At 36.9% G+C, this 18,666-nt stretch overlaps 1 protein-coding gene across 3 annotated transcripts in view; it reads right to left on the bottom strand.

The window, feature by feature from the left end:
* The window catches only part of dlg2 (discs, large homolog 2), a 394,149-nt gene that overhangs the window by 207,436 nt on the left and 168,047 nt on the right, over positions 1-18,666 (bottom strand). For 2 of the 3 annotated variants that reach the window (XM_079804836.1, XM_079804838.1), the window contains one exon: positions 17,719-17,880. In XM_079804836.1, the coding sequence (XP_079660962.1) occupies positions 17,719-17,880 (162 nt within the window). Of the gene's footprint in view, positions 1-11,730; positions 11,791-17,718; positions 17,881-18,666 lie in introns of all 3 variants that reach the window. The other variant, XM_079804837.1, reaches the window with a different exon arrangement.

The following is an 18,666-nucleotide window of genomic DNA, read 5'->3' on the forward strand; positions in this document are numbered from 1 at the left end:
CCTCGTCCGATGAATCACATTTTCTTTTACATCACGTTGATGGCCGGATGTGTGTGTGTGTCGCTTACCTGGGGAACACATGGCACCAGGTGCACTATGGGAAGAAGGCAAGCCAGCGGAGGCAGTGTGATGCTTTGGGCAATGTTCTGTTGGGAAACCTTGGGTCCTGCCATCCATGTGGATGTTACTTTGACACGTCCCACCTACCTAAGCATTGTTGCAGACCATGTACAGCCTTTCATGGAAACGGTATTCCCTGGTGGCTGTGGCTCTTTCAGCAGATAATGCACTGCCACAAAGCAAAAATGGTTCAGGAATGGTTTGAGGAGCACGAGTTTGAGGTGTTGACTTGACCTACAAATTCCCCAGATCTCAATCCAATCGAGCATCTGTGGGATGTGCTGAACAAACAAGTCCGATCCATGGAGGCCCCACCTCGCAACTTACAGGACTTAAAGGATCTGCTGCTAACATCTTGGTGACAGACACCACAGCACACCTTCAGGGGTTTAGTGGAGTCCATGCCTCGATGGGTCAGGGCTGTTTTGGCAGCAAAAGCGGGACAAACAAAATATTAAGAAGGTGGTCATAATGTTATACCTGATCTGTGTGTATATAACTGTTGTTCAGACATTTATGTTTGTTTTTCCCCCCCAAGACAACTTCTCTTCAAAGGGAGTTTACTTTCTGTCAGCAGCTCGGTGCACAAACTGTGACAGACATGGTTTGGGATTATGAATATTCATGAACGATTTGTTATTATTCATAAATTCATACATTATTTTATTATTTAAATGATTAAAAAAATGATTTGCTGAAAGGTGGACGTTAGTAAGTAGCCTGAGTCACAGTGGGATTACATTTCAGCATTTACATGTTCGTTTAGCCCACTGTGAAAGCAACAACTGCTTGATTGTAAAACGTGACTAGATCCTTTTTTCAGCCACGCTGTGTTCAGGAATACACAAACCTCTTTAAAATATCCGGGAGAATTGAGTAATTAAAACTTAAAAAAAGTAAGCAAGCTACAGTCGATCAAGTTCCAAAAAGGATAACACTGTGGGCAGACATATAATGAGCTGAGCATAGGCGTGCTGTGCGCAGGGTCCTGAAAGTCTCCAAAACCCTGTCAGTAAAACACCCTTCACAATCTCACTGTCGTTTAGCACTTGCAGTGCAGCATAACCCTGTTAGAGCTACTTACACTCATTAGAGATACAGGGTGAAGGTCACACAGACACACAACGCACACATACACAATAACAAGGTCAGACTCAAGCGTGGGTCTGATTATTAAAAACATTTCAGTCGGGCACATCTGTTACCAGGCAACTGCCAGGATCTGACTGCATTCATGGGTTTCAAAAAAGAAGACAAACTTTAAGATGGGAGGACACAATAGCATGTGTCCTGTCTATAAAACATCAATGCTGGGATTTGCTACAATAACTGAGACAAATCAATATAGTCGCACAGTGACAATCGAGTCCAAAACATTCACTTTTCGTCAGTGATTTGGCCCAAACAGACATTTCGTCACCATTAAAAGCTCACATTACTTACAAAACTGCATTTGGCTTGGAGGATGCATTTCAAACAGTCTTTGAGGACTGATCAGGGCGCCTAGATGTGTTCTCTTTTATAATCCCCAGTCTCCTTAATCTGCAATTATGGAGACAGTTTAGTATTCATATCACCATGTTTGCTTTGGTTAAGAATGACCTTCCTCAGCATTTGTGTGAGGAGAGAGAGAGAGAGAGAGAGAGAGAGAGAGAGAGAGAGAGAGAGAGAGAGAGAAAGAAAGAAAGAAAGACAGAGAGCTAAAGGAACAACAAGATGCTTTTGCTCTGACAAAACACTACACCTTCTCACTTGTTAAATATGTAACTTTTTGACAGAGATATTATAAGAGAAGTGGGCATAAGTATCAAGACGGTAAGATACTGCAATGCTCAATACTGTAGATAAGGAAGTTCTACATTTAAAGGAACACTCCACTATTTTTGAAACAGGCTCATTTTCCAACTCCCCTAGAGTTAAACAGTTGAGTTTTACCGTTTTCGAAACCATTTAGCCGATCTCCGGGTCTGGCGATAGCACTTTTAGCATAGCTTAGCATAGATCATTGAATCTGATTAGACCGTTAGCATCTTGGTCAAAAAATGACCAAAGAGTTTCAATATTTTTCCAATTTAAAACGTGACTCTTCTGTAGCTACATCGTGTACTAAGACCGACCAAAAAGTTGCAATTTCTATGCCGATATGGCTAGGAACTATACTCTCATTCCGGCGTAATAATCAATTACGAAACTTTGTGCGTACCATGGGTGCAGCGGCGCAATGATATTACGCAGCGCCTGAAAATAGTGCCCAGCTAGGTAACTTCCAACGTGACCGACACTAAGTTTGTGTAGTTGCAAGTATTCCGGTTCAGAAGTAAATATCTTCTGAATCGTCTCTCAGAAATGTCTCCATGGTTACAAGGCACGCTTCTTGTGCAAGCAGGTTGTCATGTTGGTTATGTTGACGGAAGTTAGCCTATTTTCAGGTGCTGCGTAACATTATCCCTCCCTGGATAACTTTCTATATTCACTATACATTCATGTTGTTGACATTATATACACTTGATTGCCAACAAAACACAGACATTTGATGCAGTTTCATTCACCGCCTGCGGTTTCCATTCCACTAATCCTAACCGGGAACAAACACACACACTTCCAGAACTCCGGAAAAACAAACTGCATCCACTGTTTCCTTAACGCTGGGTTATTTGGGAAGCTGAACAAGGTTATATTTCCCTCACACCCAGAAACACACTTCTTTAGTGACATTGTTGATTTCATGGTCTAAAAACAAAATGACAGCGCCGCCGACTGCTTCCACAACCCGAACCAAGCTCGTTGATGGGCACGAATTCCACCCATTTTGACGTAATACATGGCCATACCCGAAAAAAGTGTTCGTATCAAAACGCTAAGACTTTACTTTATGTTCCACAAAGGTTTGAAATAACATGAGGGTGAGTAGAAACATCCTCCACGTCCACAGACACACCTAACAATGCATGTAGGGCGGAGCTAGGCCGTCTTCCACCTTAATTTAACAATTTAAAAAAGAGCCTTGAAGTTCTGGATTCACCTAAACTCTTGTTCTGAAGACGATCTTCATTTTAAAGCACTAAAAACACATGGTGTCAGAACTGGTGAACAACGCGTTCAATATCACTGCTCCTGTAAAATCTGCCAAAATTTAAGAAATAATGACAAATGAGAAAGAGACATATATGCAGCATTGGAAACAACAAACCAAAGAGCATCTCCACTGTTATCTCGGACTAAACAGAGAGTACAGTCTGGCTAACTATCTCGTTTCGGTCAGGAATACATCACACAGAGTGTTATTAACCAAGTACAGACTGAGTGACCACACGCTGGCCATACAAAGAGCTTATCTGTAATGAATGTAGATCAGGAGGCACACTTCCTCCTCCACTGTGATAAATACACACCCCTAAGAAACTCACTGTATAGTCAAATCCAGCACATTATTCCTCACCTCCAGTCACTCCACGAACCTGACAAACTGAAGATCTTACTCGGTGAAGGACTTGCTTCCCCTTATAAAGCACATCATATTTATAATGCCACAAATTAAGATGTACTGAGTGAACACATCCAGATTAATAATATTATTAACATATGTATATATATATAAATATATAAGTGAATGTGTTTTATGTATGTTTTTGTGTTGCCTATAAAGCAATATGAATTTAATTGAGTAAATTATATTAAAAAAAATTATAATTTTGTGGGTAAACTATCGCCTTTAAAAGAAGTGATTGTTTTAATCTGTAGGTGACCAGAAATCTCTATATTCTCTCAAGTTCAAAAGCGTTAACTATCCCTGCATTCATCATTACAGGAAGGAGCATATCAGGCACTCTAATTGTTTCCCAGTTGGTGCAAAATTTCTCAAATCTCAAATTGCAAAATAATGAAATGTGGACTGAATGTGATTTCAAGGACAATGACAGTTAAAGGCGAAGTACTTTTGTCAATGTTAAAAAACATTTTTCCTATCTAAGATTAATATGCCCAAACAATTATAAGCAAGCCATTTGTAGACTGGCCTAATCATAGAGAGTAACATGTCAACTTCTGGCGAAACTGCACTGTAAAAATTTTTGGGACTTTTACAGAAGAAAAAAAAATAAGATGCAACTGTAAAAAAACAATATTAATTGGTTAAACGTAAATTATCTTACCATACAGAGTGAAAACCTGTAAACGGTTCACAGGTTCATCACATCACATTATATGTAATTTTATTGTAAACTACTGTAAAATTCTAGCCAGACATCATCATACTTAGATTCTAGTCAGAATATGAGTCTGCTCCTGCTCCATTGGGCTGTGATTATGGGGCGTTTCAACAGAACCAGGAAAGAAAATGCCTCTGCACTCAATTGGATAGACCTACAACCAATCAGAGCAACGGAGTAAGTGACGTATGTTGAGCGACGCATAGTTGTCAACAGAACTCAACTGCACGCACGCTGGAAGAAGTAGAAGAAGAAGATGAGTGTAAACGATCTTTACCGGTGTTGTAAAAAGAATTTAAGGATACACAGAGTACTAACCAACATGATCATCATTTTTGAGAGAAATAGTAAAAGTGAATGCATATACAAACAAGTTCTCCATTTAGTAAATTAATTCAACCCAAGCTCTCTTTGGTGATGTGGTGATGTCATCTGTCCATCATCGTATAAAGCCCGCCCTGACAATTTGATTGGTCCGAACAGCTCTGGTTCGAGCACAGTTTCTCCACAACGGATCAAGTCCAGACCGAACTCCCCGACCTCAAATGTTGTGGGCGGGGCTAAGTTCGGCTGGCATCCAGGCTAGTCAAATTCATTGTTTTGCAAGTAAATCTATTAACTATTGTATAATTTATAGTGAAAAACAGTAAAAGGACATTCCCAGAAGTCCCTGCATATGATTATAGTTCAAGGTAAACAGTAGTGTTACAGTAACATTATACCACATAATGAAATATATGATTAAAAATGTTTTAAATGTATAAGCTCATATAGTATGCCATCCCATAATACCTGAAACATTATTTTTAAAGTGACTTTCTGGCTACGTTTTTTTTCTTCTTCATAAATTTAACAGGATATTTTTCTAAAGTGCAAGGCAGATTATTCAGAATAAGCAAAAAGTAAAGACCTTCTCATGTGCAACTTAATAGGTCTCTAATTCCCACACTGGCAAAACAAAACCAATGAAAATAACTATTTTCTGTCCACACTACATAAAAAAAATAAAAACTTAACTGATTCTCCTGTAACTCTCCAAACACATTCTTCAATCTATCATCTCTGAGAGTGTGAAGGTGTGTATGCCATTGGAAGCATCACAAGTCCTGACTCCTAAAACCCCTTCAAAACAAAACAGTTTATGAGCAGACTAATGAGTTCATCTCAAAACATAAGACCCCGGAGCCAATTTCATTAAGCTCATGCTTCAGGACAGACATAAACGCTTTAGTTAAAGTGATGTGACAAAAATGAGAAGACCTGAAAACAATTAGTATGCTAATGGAGCAAATTCATACTCCTTGACTTCACGTTACATGCGCTGGGAAAATAATGCCTGTCAGTGGTAGATTTTCTGCACTTGTTGAGACACAACCGTGGCAAAATAGTGCCACACATGTATGGTATCGCTAGTGACAACTGCCGCTTAGGATCAAATAAACGATGGATTTAAAAAAAAAGTATGCCAGGTATGTTTAGTTCACGGCATAGACTCTTTAAAATACATCCATAAGTTTTACACTCTGGTTTGTTATTGTAGGGACATCGTGGTTACATTTTCACGCCCCTGAACATGACGCTGAACAAAATAAATTGTGATTGGTTTCTTTACATGTCAGTCAGACAGCCAATGAAAGCTGTGGAAGTCTGGCTATGCAGGTGGACTAATATTTAGTGGACTAATTTTCACAGGCGTAAATTTCATTAGGATTGGGAATTTCGCCGGAGGCTGAAAAGATTTTCCCAAGCAGATTTTGCAATGTGAAGTTGATCAAGCCGATTCACCACGAAAGCCACATTTTGATCATTGAGAAGCTGAAATAAAATATAAATATTAGAGGAATTGATTTCCTAAAATTATGAAAACTACATTTTTTTTATAATATATTAAATCTAAATAGAAAGCAACATCAAAAATATTAAAACTAAACAAAATTAAACTAAAATTAAAATGAATCCTGAAAATATAAAAATAAAAGCGAATTCAAAATATTAATAAATACTATAATAGTATATAAATAATACTAAAATAACCAGTGCTGTCACGATTCCTCGATTAAATTTGAGTACTCCATTTGAAAAAATCCTCGATCGCAATTTGCCCGTGTTGAGTAACCGGCAAAATACCGGAAGTGGCGCATTCAACGGGCGAGAATCCATGAACCGCATTATTAGACAATGCATTAAAGCATTTAAAAACCATACTACAGCATATATAATGCTATTGAGAATTCACAAAGACTGTGAATCAATTAAATAAATATATACCCTGTTGGTTTAATATATATGTGCTTTAATTTTTAACATGCGTGTAGGTTACGTGTCTCAGAACAGCTCCAGTAAATGTTGCTCCACATGAACTGTTATCATTTACATGCGTGGAGCGTCTCAAACTCCATCTCTGCATATGCTGTGAGTTTGGGTTGCTTATAACGTTCATCTGGGAACACAATGTGCGCCATTTCATTAGATTTGTAAGGTAAATCATTTATAAAGCAAGCTACGCCAACATAGGAGAATACATCAATATGTTTCTAAATATGTGACCTGTTCATCACGATTTCAAAATAAAAGTTTAAACCCTTGCTCTGTGTTTGGATGATTTGATGTCAACATATTCTTGTTCTGTAGCACTTCTATTGTAAAAAAGTGGCCAAATATTAAAGATTAAGTATACAAGAATTAAAGGGTTAGTTCACCCAAAAATGAAAATTAGCCCATGATTTACTCACCCTTAAGTCATCCTAGGTGTGTATGACATTCTTCTTTCAGACGAATACAATCGTAGTTATATTAAGTTATCTTCCAAGCTTTATAATGGCAGTGAATGGTTGTTTCTGTTCTGAAGTCCACAAAAGTGCATCTATCCATCATAAAGCAGACGGAGCGTAAGTTCCGGTGACGAACGTGGAAGCGAGAGGATAGAACAAAACTTGGTTCTCGTGAGAAATAGCATATTCCCACCGGAGCGTACTCCGTCATACACTGAACGCCAGTCTCTGAACGCGTGTACGACAGTTAGTGGAAGTTAGAGATTACAGTTTGTAAAGTTTTAAATATGGATATTTTTCTTCCACAAATGCATCGCTTCACTTCAGAAGGCCTTTATTAACCCTGCAGTGCCGTGTGGAGCAGTTATATGATGGATAGATGCACTTTTATGGACTTCAAAACAGAAAAAAACATGTGCCAGGGCATTTGTTTATATAACTCCGATTGGGCTAATTTTCATTTTTGGGTGAATTATCCCTTTAAATGTCATTTGGCCAATATTAAACAAGGATTTGATCTGCTGTAAAGTGTAACAACACCAGGCTGTTGCTGCCCTTTGCTGGCATTTGTTATAATACATAATGCATACATAAGATGATTGTATGCATGTTATGGTTTTTTTTAACAGTATTGTTTTATAAAACCATATGATTACATACTTTTGATACTTTATTTGAACCAAATATGATTGCCTCATTATTAAAATTTTAAAGGGATCCCCTGGTGTTAAGACTTGTATGACTTAATATAACATAAATTATGTCTCTTATTGAAATATGTAGTAGAAAACCCATGAAAGATCTACGTTATTTAAAAAAGACATTTTATATTTGGACAATGGGCGGCGCCATTTTATTTGTGTTCTAGGTCGATGACGTAGAATGGTTGCACTCGGCAATCAACTGCCAATTTTTACCACAACACAACTTGAAAAATGTTTCAGTGTCAAACAAAACCAATCAATTGCTTTGTAATTGCATTTAAAACACACTCAAACACACGTGTGCACAAACTCACACACAAACAGAGCGCGCGCACACACACATACTGCTCTGTCTCAATCGAGATGTGTTATGGACTGCCCTCGTCAGTCTCCACGACAGGGGCTGAATCCGAAATCGCCCCCTATACCCTTAAATAGGGCACTATTTGAGGGGACAGCCATTTGTAGTGGTGTCCGAAATCATAGTGGACACGTTTGAGTGCAAAAGGCTTTACAGGCTTAGGTCTTTGCTTTCTTTATTACCACAAAAAAAATATCTGATTACTCGATTAATCGTCAAAATAATCAAACATTTTAAATAACTCTTCTGCTGTGTGAAATTTCTACACTAGCTAAAATGGTCCATTGTCTATTTTCAATAATGCGGCCGTAAGTCACATTTTATGCAACAATGTGTCCTTTTAATTTGGGGGGACTAGGATGGGGGGTGGTGTATGAGGGGTAAAAATTGTGATATTTGTCCAAAGAAACATGGCTAAAAGTGCTCTAACATATTTCTCTCTGTAGGCTGCTGGGCTAAATTATTTTGATACGGATTTAACAGTAACCAATTTTGGTCTTTCCACAACTCTCCTTTCCTTTTTTTGTTCTTTCCTTCGCCTTCCACCTCCTCCTCCTCCTCTTTTCTTTTCGAGGTAATTGCCTGATCTCTAATTCCACCCAAGGCTCATCTCCCAGACAATCAAGCCCGGTCCTTTACTCCGACCTGGGCACACACAGAGCCCCGACTCTGAAGTAATCATTTCACAAGGGAGGAGAGATAACCAAACAATCACCATTAACCCTAAGCCTTTGCTGTCTCTCACTAGTTTTCTGAGAAGCTCTCTCCCGGGAAGAAAAGAGTTCTCCAATCACACTGATTCTGCTAATAAATATCATGCCTCCCCCCTGCCAAGCTCTGCTCATTAAAACCACAGATGTTTGCTCGCCTCCTCGACTAGCGGTTGGCTAATATCTCAACTGGAAGGTGCGTGTCCTTTCTGGTTGTTATGTTATTCGATAACGCGGCTTGAGGATCGATTTCATGCCATCCAACTGTCAAGCTTCTGAGACGCCCGTCTTATGCAGAGGTACAATTAGTGCTCCGTGTTAAAGCAGCTTTTCAGTAGGAGGACTGAGGCTGAAAACAGGCGGCGGGTGTACAAGCTGATTCACAATGTTTAGCCCTGCAGTGATTCACTGAGAATAATGGAGCCACATTTCTCGCTCACCTCTTGGCATAAAAGTCTCACACTCATTCTCTCCGAGCCACGAGGGCACAGTAAGGCTAGAATATCCATGAGAGAAAGTCGATAGTGATTTAGTCAACAAGTTTGGCAGTTGAATAGAGTGCATCAAGACCGAGAGCTTCTATTAGTCTCATATAGACAGACCTTTGACCGTTGACCAAATCTGGTCCTTAACTTGTTCTGGCCAAGAACTGCTCACTTAGACAGGAAAGAGTCAACATGTAAAACAACCAATCATCATTTACAGATGGATAATTCAAAAATATGATGTAACCCTGAGAGCAAATGGCAATATACAGTCGTGCTCAAGAGTATCTTGTTTACTTGCTACTAATAAATCCAGCTAATCAGATTGAAACGTTGTGTTTTTTGAAAGCTTTAGCCCATTTTTGTCTGCAATATGCATCAAATGATCCGTAAATATGTGCCATCTGAGGCTAAAGATTCTATACTATACTTGTTTTCCATTCCCTTCCATACATTAAGTATATGAATACAGGAAATGCAAGCATATGCGCATAAATTACATCTGTCGCTGCATTCCAAAGTTCATATAAAAATTTAAAAAAATAATAATAATAATATATTATATATTATAATTTTTTTTATTACATTTTTTATAATATTGTAAATATGAATAACATATTAAAATACAGCATTTACTTTTAAAATTATTTAAAATATTAATTTTTAACATTTTATTTAATATTATTATTATTATATGACGTAATAATATTTAATAATATTATTATAAATGTAATAAATTATGAAAAATATTTAATATATATATTAAAATACATTAATAAATAAATATACAGCATTTACATGTTAAAATAAATATTTTTAATTATTTTAAAATGTTATTTATTATTATTGTTATATGATGTAATAATATTTAATAATATTATTATAAATGTAATAAATTATGAAAAAATATTTAAAATATATTAGAAATAAATTAATTAATAAAAATACAGCATTTACATTTTAAAATAATTAAAAATATTTATTTTAACATGTTATTTATTATCATTATTATATGATGTAATATTTAATATTATTATTATAAATGTAATAAATTATGAAAAATATTTAAAATATATTAAAAATACATTAATAAATAAATATACAACATTTACATTTTAAAATAATTAAAAATAATTATTTTTAACATGCTATTTAATATTATTATTATTATTATTATTATTATATTATGTAATAATATTTAATAATATTATTATAAATGTAATAAATTATGAAAAATATTTAAATATATTAAAATACATTAATAAATAAAAATACAGTATTATTTACATTTGAAATAAATGACAAATATTCATTTTAATATTTCAAATTAAAAGTATAACATAATATTAAGTAATTATAAAAATTATGTTTAAAATAATTAATAATAATACAATTATAATTATAATACAATCAAATATTACTAAATATTATTAAAAGGATCTGAAGCATGCATGCATATTTAAATACTAGTGTGACCGCACCTCCTATAGAAACACTATTTTAGTTCCTCAAAATGGATGCAGGAATGTCTGCTCGCTTGCATTTGTTTTTCTCAGGATTAACTTGTACCTCTTTCAGTCCTGAGGTGTGACAGATCTACATGTTGAAGCTGTAAGCTAATTTTCAGTGGAGCGTCCCTGGCGTAAGCGGGGAGACTCGAAGAGGACGGGCTGTCATGGTGACGGTCTACTGAGGCCGTAGCATTAGCACAACTGACAGACTGAAGAGACCAAGAGGACGGTTGAAGTGTGTGCAAGTGTGTGTGTTTACTTTTGTGTGTGTGTGAGAGCATATAAGAGGTCCTGGAAGTCCTGATAAGGCTGAGTGATACCAGAAGTGTGACACAAACTGTACCTACCATACAGACTGTGTACGATCACTAACTGCTAATGCAAGAACTGGTAGATCTTTCAGAGATGCAAATTCACACACGCGCACACACACACACACACACACTAACCCCACACAGACTTCTTTCAAAAGGTCTATGTACCTCATATGTAATAAACATCCTCAAAACATCAGCAGCAATCACACTGAATTACCACAAAACAAACATCAGAGGTAAAATAATCAAAAAGACGAACATCACATAAATTGATTTCATTCGCGTCAACCGTATTTGGAGAAAATAAATGTGATTTCACTGCACAAATGGCTTTCTTCAAAGGGAGGTTCTGTTTGTCTGTTATTCAGACCCTCTGAAGAATTTCATGCGGATGTCATAACAGTGTCGGAACATTGGCAGACGTAATGTTCCTGAGTACGGATGAACCACATCAACCACCACCACCACCACGACAACAACAACAACAACAACAAAATAACTGCGGGAAAAACAACACATTCAAAATAAAGATCACAAACTTGCCAGGTAGTTTGCTGCGGTCACCCCTGGGTATGTTAGATCAAACCGGGTAACCAGCGCAGGCTGCAGGCGAGAAAACACAAAAGAGCGTCACCAGCAAGTCGGCTGCACTCAGGGAGGGAAGAGAGAGGCTGAAGAGACAAGATGAGAGATGAAGAAGACAGAAATACTGCATATGAGGAAGAAAGAGAAAAAGATGGTAGGATGAGGCTTTGATTTTTTTAAGGTTATTTCGGTTCTGACCCCCTAAGACAACCTTCCGACCCCATCAGAGTGCGCTTGCTTTCAAAAACAGCTGGACGGAGATGAACCAAACTGAGATGCTTTTTGAAAGGTTAAACCATTTAACTTGGCACGCCATCTTAATAATGCAATGCTCATGGTGCAAGCTGCTGAAAAACCAGCGAGATGCGACCAAAGACGCACGTGTACATAAATCAACTGTTTAAAAATAGCCCAGGTGGAACGTAAGAACGCGTCTTGTGTGTAACAGTGCTTTCACCTGGCTCTGTGGAACAGGAAGTGGTCAGTGATTTTTTTTATTTAGTCCTACTGACAAGAAACATCCTGCACCTGAGTTTGCTGTGAGAAATCACGCCGGTAGACAGAGGTTGTTATGTGACTGGGGCTGAAATGGCTGTTGGCAAAACAGAAAGATTGAGGTCTTAAAGCACTGTCTGCACTAGAGATGACAGTGCAGAATTCTGATGAGCCTAATGCTTCAGACAGGTCTATACACTCTGGAATAAAATCATACACTCCCTCAGATCAAATAAAAGCAGAGCCTTTGAATCATCTGCAGACAATCAGATGAGGCACAGGCTGTTAATGTCTCTCTGGCAGAGAGCGTGACTCCAGCAGGGCCATATCTGATCACAGAAAAACAGCAACAAAAGCTTTCAATCGTGGAATAAAGAAATGCGTTCTGTATCTGGCATTTGTCAGGAAGACAGTATACTTAAAAAAAGGCACAAAGAGGCACAAATCCAATTTTTTTGTTGTTGTTGTGAGAACTATTTGATAATCTGTTTGATGGAACCATTATCAATTGTATACTGAATTGATTCACAACTGTCATTTCAGCAGAGGTGGACAAAGTACACAACTCCATTACTCGAGTAAAAGTAAAAGTACCACTGGTCAAATATTACTCTGTTACAAGTGAAAGTTGTTAAAAACTAGTTTTACTTAAGTAAAAGTACAGAAGTACTTGCTTTTAAAAGTACTTAAGTATCAAAAGTAAATTTCCTTTTTTATGTCAATGCATTATTTCATTATTGTTGCATTGTTGTATAAATGCACACTATGCCATCATGGTCTAACATGCTAGCGTACGACCACCTTGAACTAATTTAAATACTTAAAAGTTACAAAGCTTTTTACAAAGCTGCTGTCACTTTAAGGCTGAATGCACAAATCCTACACACTGATACACATCTGATATTCCCCCAACTGTTTACGTTCACTTGAGACATAATCAACTTTGTTTACGTGAATACTTTCCAAAATGAAAATTGTGACATTTTGTGTGTATTGGTCTGTTTAAGTGCGAAAAAAACACAAAAGAAAGCTCTATTCAGTACTCGTGCTCTGGCATCTCAGAGGCACAACAAAACAGACTGAACTGAGCTCTTTCATCATGCTTTTTCAGATTCATCCATATGTCTATGCTTCTCTTTCTCCCAGACATTTACATTTTGCACAAAAAAAAAGAAACACTTTTAAAGAAGAAAAAAAAATCATCCACTGACTTGCAAAGCTGCTACAGAAACGACTTTTGACTTCGAGGATCTTGATAGAAATGTAGTGGAGTAAAAAGTACGATATTTGTCTTTCAAATGTAGTGAAGTTAAAGTAAAAGTTTCCCTAAAAAATAATACTTCAGTAAAGTACAGATACTCAAAAAGTGTACTTAAGTACAGTACTCAAGTAAATGTACTTCGTTACTGTCCACCTCTGCATTTCAGTAAAAATATTTTTCATTATTTCATTCATTTTAATGACCAAAAAACGTTCAAAAGTTTGGGATCAGTTTTAAATGCATTAAAGTTAGTGCTGGGGAAAAAATTATCGTGATTAATCGTATCCAAAGTTTGTGTTTACATAATATATGTGTGTGTACTGTGTATAATTATTATGTATATATAAATACACACACATGCATGCATGTATATATTTAAGAAATATTTACATGTATATAGGGTATATATGATTGATCTTATATATAAATTAGGGCTGACAAAAGATTAATCGCGATTAATCGCATCCAAAATAAAAGTTTGTGTTTACATAATATATGTGTGTGTACTCTGTTAATTATTATTTATATATAAATACACACACATTCATGTATATATTTAAGAAATATTTGCATGTATATACTGTATATACATTTATGTAATCTATAATATATATAAATATAAATGTTTTATATATAAAAATAATATTTTTTTCTTAAATATATACATGCTTGTGTGTGTATTTATATATAAATAATAATTAACAGAGTACACACACATATATTATGTAAACACACTTTTATTTTGGATACGATTAATCGCGATTAATCTTTTGACAGCCCTAATATATATATATATATATTTGTGTTATTTAGAAGTTGGTGCCTTCTAGACTGAGAAAAGCCAGAAAATGTATTTTTGTCTCATTCGGATGAAAGATAACAACTCCCAGAATGCACTTGCTTCGCTGCCCTACGAGGCCACTCCCAAGCCACGCCTACCGGTTACATCACTTGCCCTCCGCGGCACCGCCCCACCGTCGTGTTCATTTTTATAGTAATACAATAATTTAGTTCAGTTAGAGGACAGACACTACAATTAAAAACCGAACATGTCTTGACCAATACAGCACGAGCCGAACGAGAGTCGCAGCACAAACGCAGCGGGAGTCAGATTTCATTCATCACAGGAGCGAGGAGCTGATGCTGGGTACACACCAAAAGATAATCGGGCTGATTTTGGGCCGATTTCCCCCCTTCCGACAATCCTAGCTATGTCCCGATTATCTTGATGGTTCTAAAGATTATCTTGTCAGATTTTCCTGTGGTGTGAAGTGCGTTAAGAGTGTCCGAACCTGCTCGGAAGAACGTCGGAGCCGTCCCGATCGCGAATCAGAAATCCTGATGTGTGGGGGGAACCCCGAGGACAAACGCGCACACTCACGTGAAACTAAATAATATCCAAATTAGAAAGCACGCTGAGAGAATACGGAAGCATAACAAACCCGCGGTCATGGCGCAGCACAAAGTGATGTGGACAGCAGATATGGAGGATCATCTAGTTGATTTGTGACAACAGCACGAATGTTTATACAACGTGTCATGTAAAAACTACCATAATAGACTGAACAAGGAGAAGAGCGTCTGTAATGGATGTACCAGGTAGCTATAGCAACAGAGTAGATTTTGTTTGTGTGTGTGTGTGTACTGGTTTGACCTACATTACGAGGAACCATATTGAAATGTAAAAATGCAGAAAGTTTTCAGATTTTTTTTTTTTTTTTAGCAAAACCATGGTTCATTTGTGGTTATCATGGTTTAACTACAATATCCATGTTTTATTTTTTATTTGTAGTAAAACATGGTACGTTTTAGAGACAGGGTCAGCGTGTGTATTGCCTCAACCTTTATCTGAGAAGTTGCTGGTGAATAATTGCAGTGGAAGAAGTAAAGACGAGAGCCACAACTTTAAGAACCCAGTACTCCAAACTTCTTAAAGCCTTCATACCATCCGCCATGCTTATTCTGAAGTCTCGCGAAATTTTGCGAGATTTCCTGTGTTTACAGTCGGGACTCTGGTTGAAAATCTGTTCGTGTGTGGTGTGCTGTCTTTGTCACATCATGGCAAACCACACACTATAGGAGCAAGACGGTTAAATCTAGGATTATTTGTCCTCATGTTTGTGGTCAATCACATTTTGAAAATCTTATAAGATGTAAAAAATCTTTTGGTGTGTACCCAGCATGAGCTGACAGACCAGATGATCGCTGAAGATTTGGTTTCAAAGCGAAATGTAAAAGCGCCTATTTAAGTGAGTTTGTCATTGTACCGTTTTGTAAGAATGTTTGTAAGAAGCCTGTAAGAATAATAGGCTAATGAACCCACAATTCAAACAACCCACCCCCGAATTGGTGCTAATTCTAAACCGAAACTAAAATGAGCACGGCCGCCCGGCATTCATTCACGGCCTCACAGTCATTCACGGTGCGTGTCCAGTCTGGCGCGTTTTCAGTTCATGGAAGCTTAACTTTCAAAAGGAATTCATGGAAAACACTCACTTTGCTCCGCACCGCTCCGAGAGGCTATGTGCATTTACATTCTGTGAGTGAGATCCCACTCCTGTGGGCGGGTTGAAAACATGCGGAACTAACTCCTACTACTGGCTGTAGTCTCTAGCCTCTGGCCTCCGATGACGCTAAATACATAAATCTCTCGTCTCAGGGGGTTATGGGGGGGGGGGGGGGGGGGGGGCACGATCATTCGAATATACTACCGGGTTTCTACTGATACAAAGCTTAATGCTAAATGCTGAAGTAACCCTTTAAATATATACATTAGGGCTGTCAAAAGATTAATCGCATCCAAAATAAAAGTTTGTGTTTACATAATGTATGTGTGTGTACTCTGTTAATTATTATTTATATATGAATACACACACAAGCATGTATATATTTAAGAAAAAATTATTTTTATATATAAAACATGTATATTTATATATATCATAGATTATATAAATGTATATACAGTATATACATCCAAATATTTCCTAAAATATATACATGAATGTGTGTGAATTTATATATAAATAATAATTAACAGAGTACGCACACATATATTATGTAAAAACAAACTTTTATTTTGGATGCGATTAATCGCGATTAATCTTTTGACAGCCCTAATATACATGCATGTGTGTGTATTTATATATACATAATAATTATACACAGTACACACACATATATTATGTAAACACAAACTTTTAATTTGGATGCGATTAATCATGATGAATTTTTCCCCAGCACTAATCAAAATGATGTGATAGTAAAGACTTTTATACTATACTATTTCAAATGCTGTTTTTTTTTACTTATTATTCATCAAATAATTTAATATATATATTATATATATATATATATATATATATATTACGGTTTCCACAAAAATATTACGCAGAACAACTGTTTTCAACATTGATTATAATAAATGTTTCTTAAGCACCAAATCAACATATTAGAATGATTTCTGAAGGATCGTGTGTCACTGAAGTAATGACATGTAAAATCTTTAGCTGTAGTGTAAAATGTTGCACTACTACAAATTTTCTTCCCTATTCACACAATTTCAAATAAATAAATAAATACATCTGTAATCATACTAGGATTTTTTAAAAGTGTATCATCTGAAACAGATGTTACCTTACTTCAATATATGTTAATAATTGATTTTGCAGCATCTGACAAATATACCACAAAATAAGAAGCCCATTTTAATACCATTCATGACTAATCAGAGAATAAAACCCTTACTGCCAGAGTCAAACAGGGCTATAATGCAGCCAAAGCTTTTTAAACTAGAACTGAGCCCCATCTAGTGTTGAGAAGTCATTTTACAACATTACATTTCTGATTACAACCTCTTGTGCTTTCACAACTTAAAGATACTCTCTACAAAATATGACTTAATGGTCATTTTTATCAAATATTTCTCACAGCACGTTGCTACCACTGCACTCTTCTAATAATAAGAACTTTTATTGAACTAATATATTTAAAAAACAAGAATAGTTTCTTTAGATCTTTTTTACTATATGAATGAGGAATGAAAACATGACATGGAAAACTGAACACTCATAAAGAGGCAACCAAATCAACACAGACACACAAATGAAAAGAGAGGAGGAGGAGGAGAAAGACGTCAATGTGAAGAGGGCCGTCGTGTTACTCGTTGGCTGGTCTGAGAAAGGGTGACTTACCTTAAGCGGTGAAATGTGAGAGTGGGAAACGTAGCCGTGCACATTCTCGATTTCTGAGAGGTTCTTCTCCGACACGTGCACCAGCTCCGGCGCTCGAACTTCATTGGTGAGCCGCGGGAAGCTGTGTTCCAGAGGAGGGGAATCGTCATCCTGATACCGGTACTATATACAGGAAAAGCAAGAAGAAGAGATGGGGAAACAGAGAAAATTAAATGAGGAAAGGCTGAAAGAACACCCACAATACTCTGCCGAGCACAATGCAAACATAGTGTGTTTCAGCCAATGAGGTTTGTGCCCTGTGAGATGAACAAGCCAACAAGCCACTCCCATAATTTCATTATTTGAAGATTTGAGAAGGACTGAAATCATGATGCATGATGATGATGAATGTTTTCTGTGAGTAACCGCATGCACACGCGATGATAAAGCAAAGCGCTGGTGTTGACATGCTCCAATCTAGAGAGAGAAGTTCTAAATAGTTTGCTCTGCATGCGGTCTAAGCAGGATGCTCGTCCGTTTCAGTTGAGCTGAAAACAACTGTGAAAACGTGTAAAATGAAGACATAACATCAGCACATCTGTTCTTGACAAACAGCGAGGATTCGGCGCGGCCCCTGTCTTTCTGTCTCACCCAGGGGGAGCTCATCAGGGCTGGATTCATACATGCTGGAGATGGGCTTTGGTGCTGGGAGCCCTGTACCGCTGGAGGCCTGTTCTGTAAGCACACACACACAGGAGCCCAACTGTGACCAACCAATCACAGTCCGTTAAGCTGAATCATTTAAACAAATGTATATAAACTATAGTTCAATAGTTTGGGGTTGGTGGTTTTTAAAGAAGTCTCATCAAGGCATTTACTTGATCAAAAATACAGTAAAAACAGTAATATCCACAGATCTAATAACACAACATATGACATATTATTTCTGTGGTGGCGACATTCCTCCAA

This window comes from Gobio gobio, assembly GCF_949357685.1.
Source record: "Gobio gobio genome assembly, chromosome: 22".
Classification (NCBI taxonomy): Eukaryota; Metazoa; Chordata; class Actinopteri; order Cypriniformes; family Gobionidae; genus Gobio; species Gobio gobio.